The following is a 9,276-nucleotide window of genomic DNA, read 5'->3' as shown; positions in this document are numbered from 1 at the left end:
ATAATTTAGCTTAAACTTACAATTCTACCCTTAATGATAAGATTTTATAATTACACAAATATTCTGGCCCTCTTTCTGACTTGTTTAGGACTGCAAATTTCAAAAAAAATTATTTTTTTCTTAAACTCCATGCTAGTCAAACAGGTTCAAATAAATTGGAATGGAGGGAGTAACATATTTAGGTACAATATTTGGAAAATTCTTTATTAAGAAAAAAAATGTTTATCAGGATTCTATGACATCAACAAACCAAAATGATCACCCTTGTTATCCTAAAAGGAACCACCCAATTTTCAAGTTATCCATAGCTAAACAATTCATTGATCGAAAATGCACTACTTGTCAAAACATACATTTTTATATATGTATGTTGATAAAGGCATCCAAAATTCTTGTTAGGTATGCATCCACCTTTGCTGAATTAACCACCAAAAAGAATCTCTAAAGCAATGGATACTTCATGGGAAGCCAGTGTTACCGATTCCATAAATGCCATTTATCTTTTGTTCTCTGCTTATTTAGTGTTTGTAATGCAATTAGGCTTTGCCATGTTGTGTGCAGGCTCTGTCAGGGCCAAAAATGCCATGAATATTATGCTTACTAACGTTGTTGATGCCGTCGTTGGTAGCATTTCCTACTATCTTTTTGGCTTTGCCTTTGCCTTTGGGGATGCCTCTAATTCAAACCCATTTATAGGCACTAATTATTTTGCTCTCAAAGACATTCCTTCAAGCTCTTATGACTACAGTTTCTTTCTTTATCAATGGGCTTTTGCAATTGCTGTAGCTGGAATCACTAGTGGCTCCATAGCTGAACGTACCCAATTTACCGCCTATCTTTTCTTCTCTTTTTTCCTTACTGGATTTGTTTATCCAGTTGTAGCTCATTGGCTTTGGTCTTCCAACGGTTGGCTAAGTCCTAATTCAGATTCTCTATTGTTTGGTTCTGGTGCCATTGACTTTGCTGGCAGTGGCGTGGTGCATTTGGTTGGTGGGATTGCTGGTCTTTGGGGCTCACTTATAGAAGGACCAAGAGTGGGCCGATTTGATGCATTTGGTAACCCTGTGAAAATGAGAGGTCATAATGCAACTCTAGTAGTGCTTGGCACATTTTTGCTATGGTTTGGATGGTTTGGCTTTAATCCTGGCTCTTTCGACAAAATTCTTGTCCCGTACCCAAATAAGATCGACCAAGGTAACTGGACCTCGGTAGGGAGAACCGCGGTCACGACAACCCTGGCCGGTTCCACGGCCGGGATCGTCACCTTGTTCGGCCGTAGGATACTAGTGGGACACTGGGATGCAACGGATGTGTGCAATGGAGTCCTCGGTGGGTTTGTTGCAATCACCTCAGGATGCTCAGTTGTAGAACCATGGGCCGCAATTGTCTGTGGGTTCTGGGCAGCTTGGGTTCTAATTGGACTCAATATTTTAGCACTTAAACTCAAATTTGACGATCCACTAGAGGCAGCCCAATTACATGGAGGGTGTGGAGCTTGGGGTTTGATTTTTACAGGATTGTTTGCCAAGGAAGAATTTGTATTACAAGCTTATAACTCTGGTAAAACACAAGTGGCACGACCTTCTGGGCTAATATTAGGAGGTGGTTGGGGCTTGTTTGGGGCACAAGTAGTTGAACTTTTGAGCATTGTTGTTTGGGTAAGTCTGACAATGGGGCCTTTATTCTATGCACTTCAGAAACTTGGAATTTTGAGGATAACAGCGGACGAGGAAATTGCTGGTCTTGATATCTCCAGTCATGGAGGTTATGCGTACGAAGCTAATCAAGAAGAAAACGGTCCCCGCTTCTATGGCGAGTATTTAAGGATGCAACACCAATCATAAGTTTAAGTTGCTATTCAAATATTACTTTTTTCTAGACCAACTTGTGTACACCTCAACTGTTTCGCCTTGCTACCTCGTACCATTCAAGATTGCTTTCATCTGCAAATGTATATATGCTACTTTATATTTCTCCAGAGCTTTGCTGATTTTGCTGGCTTCTTAGCAATTATTCAATGAATATGTATGTTTATTCGTAAAATGGTACAATTGAATTTATACGTAATTTTTAAACAAGTGAATTAATTTGATCCTGAAATAATAAGCTAATTGTAAAAATATGCAATACTTAGCCTTGAGATGAAGACGAAATAGCAGAAATACAGTAGTTCCGGACACAACAATAACAAAATAGAAAAGTAAGAGGATAAAATTGTTTAAGCTTTAGATAGAGTGCAATATAAGTTTGCCAGAAAATTTTTGTCTTTACAAAGATAACTGAGCTCACTATTTATAGCTACGTCTAGGGAAGGGGGTCCTTGGATCGTGCCAATCTTTAATGTCAATTATGAGGGCCATCGATGAACATGTAACGGTGAGTATAAATGCCAAATTCCTTGTAACAGGCAATCGTACTTAATGCCATGAAATATTCCCTATTAAATACTACCGGGCGAGGAGTATTTATTACATTCTTATGAGCGTTATTCTTCCCGATGACAAACGGAACAGTTGCCTTCGGTCTTAGACATCCCCCTGTCTTAGGTTCTACATGTCCCTTTTTTGGACGTCCACATGGCATAGCATATTTTGCCTTGCCTCGAGTTTTGCCTCTGCTTTCAGGTGTGTTTGGCACAAGTAAATCCTTTTGTATGGAGGACGGTTGCTTGTCTTCTATGTTTGTGCCAGGAGACGGGAGGGGAGCTATCTTTAGCTCATGTGATGAATCTATATTCGCCCAAAATCTTCTATAGTTGAATGATAAATTTCGGCAAACGCGACCATCATGCTTGTTATCTAGTATGGATGATGACAACGACTGTGGGCGGATGGAGCGGTTTGTTGCAGTTTCTACCAATGATATCATTCCGATAACAACTTTATCCTTTCCGAAGGCGTGGAACCGTACTCATAAGCTTTTTTGTTTAATATTTATTTGATTAGGGATTCTTCCATATCTGTATTGATCCTTCATTCTATGCTCGTTTCAGCAGCTCGATGAGTTCCGCCTATGGTTGAAGGCTTGGCCAGTGGATCCAAAAGATCTTGGACGTTATTATGCCCGAGACTCGTACGTGGAAAGAACTGTCCATCAGATACGGGTGGAAGGCCAAAATTGTAATTCAGACTAACCTTGTTTCAGCTTTCTATGCAAGGAAATTGATTGATCCCTTCTATCTTTTCCTTGAAAGCAGATCTACCCGCAGGCTCAATTTATATTCCCGAGGAGGATATTTTAGCTGATCCTACTGAAGCGATGAGACTACTTCAAGCGGCGCTCACTCGAACAGGTGTCTCTGGGTCTGCTTTGGGCACATGTGTTTTACTACGGAGTCCCCGGACGGAGAACAAGTAGACAAAAATAAGGCGCTCTTCTGTGGTCTGGGAAAAGAATAAGAGGGCGAAGACTATTGCCTCCGAGTCCTCTCCGAAAGTTGTGATCACTACCCTCCTCCTAGGTCGGTCATAGACATCGTGATGATCGATGATGATGGAGCTTCTCTACACAGAAGGCGACATTCATCTTCAACTCAACAGAATGCTCAATTTGTTGAGTTAGTTACACCTATCGAGGATGACGTCTTGGTACTTTGGGGGAAGTTTGATTTAGTAGAAGATGCCAACTCCCATTCCCGGCCCCCAATTTCTTGTGCCTGTTATTGCGGGGTTGAGTACCAAGTCCCTACCGTCTTTGGTTGGCGAGCATCCAACAACCATCACTGCATTTGGTTCAGCTGCTTCTCATTCTTTAACCCATCAGCTTCATCTCCATCTTCATCAATGCCAGCAACTGCTACATCATTTCCATCTTCATCTACTCTTCTACCAGCAACTGCTACATCATCTCCACCAACCGCACCTGACCATGAAGAAGGCGTTCCTCTTCCCAGTCCCCAGTTCATAGGATCTTGGGGCAAAATTTTGTTGCCTCTTCTAAAGATCTACAAAGGAGGAGGAATGTTATTCTTTCGGTCTTTACCGGATGCAACTTGCTATCCCGGTCGGTAGAGCTTGCTAATTATCTGAATCTTTTGGCTTTAGAGAAAGATTGGGAAAAGATTCAGGCAATCTCGAGAGAGTGTTTGTCGAATAACGCCATGCTCAATGCCACAACGGTATATTCCTTTGTTATTTCTTCTATTTTTGTATGAACATATCCTGAGTTTTACCTTTCTTGCTTTGTAGGACAACTTTTTTGCTTCTGAGGGCCTTCAGAGTTTGATTTGTGAGAATGAAGAAATTACTTCTGCACGGGATCGGCTTTTGGCTGAGCGGGAGCAAAGTTTCACTCGCCTCTCAAAACTGGAAGCCAAGGCCACTGAGGTCGTTGTATTGGAGGCTCGTTTGCAGCAAAGCGAGCAAGAGATGGAAACCCTTAGCCAAGAGATCTCCCCGTTGAGGGTTCAATTTGAAGAAGCTAAAGCTAAATAGTTGAAGTCCATAATGCCATTCTTGCTGCATCCGATTGTGAGGCTGCCTCCGCGGAAAGATTGAATAATTTGGAGGCAGCCTTGAGTTCCAAAACTGAAGCGCTTGCTGCTACGAGGGTGAAATATGCCCAGCTGGAGGAGAAGTACAGAAAAACTATCGAGTATAACAGGCTCTTTAGTTCAACTGTCCATGACCTTGATGTTAGCCTCAGATCTGTTAGATCCGTCCAGGAAAACCTTTCTGCCGAGGTAACCAACTCAAAGAAGAACTCAAGCACCGAGCGACTTCCCTCGTTGTTGAGAAAACTTATGTTATGTACAACATGAGGAGAAAAACCTTGGAAGAAGCCAAAGATGTTATCATCGATTTTGATATCGAAATTGCTAAGGCCCGTGAGCTTGAGTTAGCTTCTAAAAGTGGTCTTCTAGCGAGGTCTGATGCTCCTTGTCCTTCTGGTTCCGGTTCCGAGTTTTTGGGAACTGAAGAAGAATCGAAGGATGATGATGCTGAAGGCCAAACTGGTAAAGACCAAAATGTTGAGCCATCGGTGGATCCATCTACTTCTTTAATTGTTGAGCCATCGGCGGATCCATCTGCTTCTCCCGGGGGCACGAACATTTTCTTCCTCATGGTTCCGGAGATACTACAATTTAGCTTTTCTTTTCTTTTTCCAATTCTTGTAGCTGTGCCATTTTGGTATGTTATTGTTAATAAAAATATTTTTTTGCTCAAGTATTGATTGAGTCTTTCTTTCGTTTGAATATTCATGCAAGTCTTCAATCTTTGCATTTTTTTCCTTTGCTTGAGAATTTTGCGCAAGTTTTTCTGTTTGCATCTTATTATGTGAAGCCTTGGGTGTATTCTCCCGAAAGCATTTTGGTACTAGGCATCAACCCTTTTTCGTAAGGACTTTGATAAGTATTTGAGCAATTTTACTTTTGTGTCTTTTAGTATATGGCTACAAGTGTATTTTTATCGAAGGCATTTTGATTCCGGGCATAAATTCTTCCGAAATCAACCCTTTAACGTGAGAGTTTTTATAAGAGAGGGCCCTCTTATATTTACGGTGCTCTTGAAGAGAACATTTCCTATTCATTATGACACTAGTATTTGAAGTACTTGTTTAACTTTCAAACGACAAAGTTAATTCATCGTTCGGACAAGAAAAAAGATAAAAAAAGGATTTCATTTCATTTTATTCCTTCTATTTTGAAAAGTACATAAGCATTTGCTATGCTAAAAAGAAATTGTCATTACTTGTGTCTAACTTATATAACTTGTTTCTACGGGGCTGGCCGCGCTGTCCCTGATCCCGATGATACAATTATGTTTTCAGTTTTTCATTTCCCGGTCGACGCGACACTTATTATTTCCTTATCCTCATATCATTCCCCCCAATGTTCGAATGTGAATAGTGCGAATTGGAGTGCTGGAAGTCTTGTACCTTCGAGGACCCCATTAATGAATTGCTACCAATCTTATGCTCGGTAACAAACTTCGTTTTCCTTAGGAATTTATACTATCAAGCAAAAGACTATCTAACAATACTTTAATGGTTTGCACTTGTGAACGGTCGGGTAACCTTTGTCCTATAGCAAACTTAATTTCCCGATGGGAATTTTGCTATAGAGCCAAAGACTATCTAACCATTCTGGAGTGGATCCTTGCTTCTGTGCCTTGCTATTAAAGGTTTTATTGCTGTTGTTGAAGTATTCTTCGTAGTCTCGTTAAAAACCTTGCCAAAAAAGTTCAATTGGGACAAAAACTGAACGAAGGTAAAAAGAGTGCAACACATACTTTCCGCTTGGTTAATGTTCATTAGCAATAATATCTTTTGAGGTGTGCCACGTTCTAGTTGCCGGGAAACTTTTCTCCATTTTGGTTCTCCAATTCATATGAACCTTTCCCGGTGACGATTGAGACCCGGTAGGGGCCTTCCCATGTTGAGCTAGCTTCCCTGCGTTGAGCTCCCAGGTATTTTGAGTTACTTTCCTTGGTACCAAGTCTCCTACTTTGATATAACTGAAGTTGGCTCTTCGATTATAATACCCCTTTATTCTCTACTTTTGAGCTGCCATTCTTATATGTGCCAAGTCCCTACGCTCATCGAGTAGTTCCAAGTTGACTAACATTGCTTCGTTGTTTGCTTCTTCATCTGCTTGGAAATATCTCAAGGTGGGTTCCCCTACTTCCACCTGAATTAAATCTTCTGCACCGTACACGAGGGAAAATGGAGTTTCTCCTGTGCTTGATTTGGCCGTTATTCGGTATGACCATAAAACTCCAGGTAATTCCTCGGGCCAATTACCTTTAGCCGCTTCCAACATTTTCTTGAAATTTTGTATAATCACTTTGTTCGTTGACGATGCTTGGATGATAGGGTGAAGATGTGATCCTTTTTATTTTTAAATCTTTGAGGAACTTTGTGACTTTTGTACCGATAAACTGTGGTATTCTAAACCTACAATATATATTTTCCCAATATATAAGGACCTACTTCTACTCACTTAGAAAAATAGTCAGTTAAAATTAAAAGAAATCTTACCTTTTTGGGAGCGGGTGGCAGTGGTCCGACGATGTCCATCCCCCACTTCATGAACAGTGACGGGGATAAAACCGAATGTAATGGTTCTACTGGTTGATGCACCAGTGGTGCGTAGCGCTGACACTTATCACATTTTCATATGAAGTCTATGGCATCTTGTTCCATGCGGGGCCAATAATATCCTGCCCTTTACCAACTTCAGTACTAAGGAATCTGCACCTGAATAGTTTCCGCATATCCCTTCGTGGACTTCTCGCATGTCGTAGTCAGCTTCGGATGCTCTTAAGCATCAGGTCAGCGGGCCTTGAAAAGATTTTCTATACAATTGGTCTCTTTTGAAGCTATATCGCGCTACTTTGGCGCGCATCGCTAGGGATGCTTTGGGATATTCGGGTAACTTCCCATGCTTGAGATAATCGACGATTTCATTCCTACAGTCCTAGAGCAAATTAGTCGTATTACTTCATAGTAACCATTTGTATCCAAGACCGAGTTCACCAGTTGTACTACTGTCCCGGATTTCGATCCCTTTATTTCTGTCAATGATCCGAGGTTAGCCAATGTATTTTCTTCTGTGTTACCTTCCTTCGGGATATAAGTAATCGACCATTCCTAGAATTGCGCTAACAGAGCCTGGACCTTCACCACGTATTGTTGTATGCGCTTTTTATTGGTGTCTAAGATCCCGTAAACCTGGTTTACCACCAGCTATAAGTCACACTTGATTTCGATGACTTTGTAGTCAAGTTCCCGGGCCAATACGAGCCCTGCAATCAAAGCTTCATACTCTGCTTTATTGTTAGTTAAACAGACCGTTTAATGGCTTGCCTTAGGGTTTCCCCCGAAGGCGTAATTAAGACTATACCAAGACCGGACCTTTTTACATTGGAAGCTCCGTCCGTAAATAAGGTCCAAACCCCTGATATCGATTTCGACACCATTAGTGCCTCCTTGGTTGCCAAAGGAAGCAGTCTCAAACTGAAATCGGCCACAAAATCAGCCAACACTTGTGACTTAATTGTAGTCCTTGGTTTATATTCTATGTCGAACTCACTCATTTCGACGGCCCATTTGGCCAATCTACCCAAGAGCTCGGGTTTGTAAAGGATGTTTCGCAAAGGGAAAGTGGGCCATGCTGTCGCACCCAGTTTTCTCGCGAAAGCGGATTTCGACACATGACAACTCTTTTAAATGGGTATTAAAAGAGAAGAGTCACCACTTAATAATTTTAAGGCGCGTTAGGGCACCTATTTGCACATAAATTTATTTGACTAGTCAACACCACCAAAGATCGGGTAAGGGATTAAATTGCCTCAAAGAGAAGGTGCTAGGCACTCTTCGAGGTCCACAACTGTAGTCCCCTATCAAATTTTAGACTAGGATTTTATAATTAATCTAGATGAGAATATAAGTAAAGAAAGATGTGAAAGTTAAAAGTCCTATTATAACATAAACTAGTGTAATGAAAAATAACATAAGAATTAAACTATATGAATAGTACAAGTTTTAACGATCACAAGGAGTACAACTGTGTCGGTCTATATTTAAGGACTAAGTCCTTTTAGCAAGCATATAAAAGGAAAGGGGGGTCCTAAATTTTTTCGCCTAAAGGATCACCCCATGCAACATAAATAATACTTTGCAACTTCCTTTAGGTAGGGGTTGCTCATATTATTCAGTGGGCACAGACTATCATCTCCTGCTACTCGATTACTATATTTAAGTTGTTTACTTAAAAGCGTTCTAATTCAATTCTAAGTCGTATCCTATGCGTGCGCTACCCGTCCCATGCCTAGGGTCCAGGAGGCTTTGGACCTACTATTTGGTAGTTCAAGACTCAACTTAGTTGCTCAAAATGATAAAACTAGGCGACAATAAAAATAGATAGGACTGGATATAATTTCAATAAAAGGCTTAAGTAACCTCTACACATAAGCATGAAAGAACGTAAACAGATTTATGGTTAAGTAGTAGATGGAATTAGGACGTATTAGAATTGTTAGGTCCTATAAGCATGATTTATATGTGATTCCAGTATAATAAAAGTAGTGTTACAGCTTCTGGATTAACGTGTGGGCAGATTAGATCATTACAAACCCGATAGGCATGATTTCTAATTGTTTGCATAATAAAATAACGAAAGAAACCTCATAAATTTAAATTACTAAAGATGGTTTTATAGATATGCATCTTAGGCAAGTGACATTATCCTATAGGTATGATTTCTAATAGTTTGCATAACAAAGTAACGAAAGCAACCTAATAATTCTGAATTACTAAAGCTGATTTTATAGATAT

The 9,276-nt window shown here is 40.4% G+C and overlaps 1 protein-coding gene across 1 annotated transcript; it reads left to right on the top strand.

Annotated features, from left to right (window-relative positions):
- The first annotated feature begins 221 nt into the window (after positions 1–221).
- Positions 222–1,978, top strand: LOC104219092 (ammonium transporter 1 member 3). Its single transcript, XM_009769725.2, has one exon. The coding sequence runs from the start codon at positions 450–452 to the stop codon at positions 1,842–1,844; it is 1,395 nt and encodes a 464-aa protein (XP_009768027.1). The 5' UTR covers positions 222–449; the 3' UTR covers positions 1,845–1,978.
- Positions 1,979–9,276: the final 7,298 nt, after the last annotated feature.

This window comes from Nicotiana sylvestris, chromosome 1 (assembly GCF_000393655.2).
Source record: "Nicotiana sylvestris chromosome 1, ASM39365v2, whole genome shotgun sequence".
NCBI lineage: Eukaryota > Viridiplantae > Streptophyta > Magnoliopsida > Solanales > Solanaceae > Nicotiana > Nicotiana sylvestris.
Note: the sequence above shows the minus strand (reverse complement) of the source record. Positions and strands in the feature narration are given on the sequence as shown.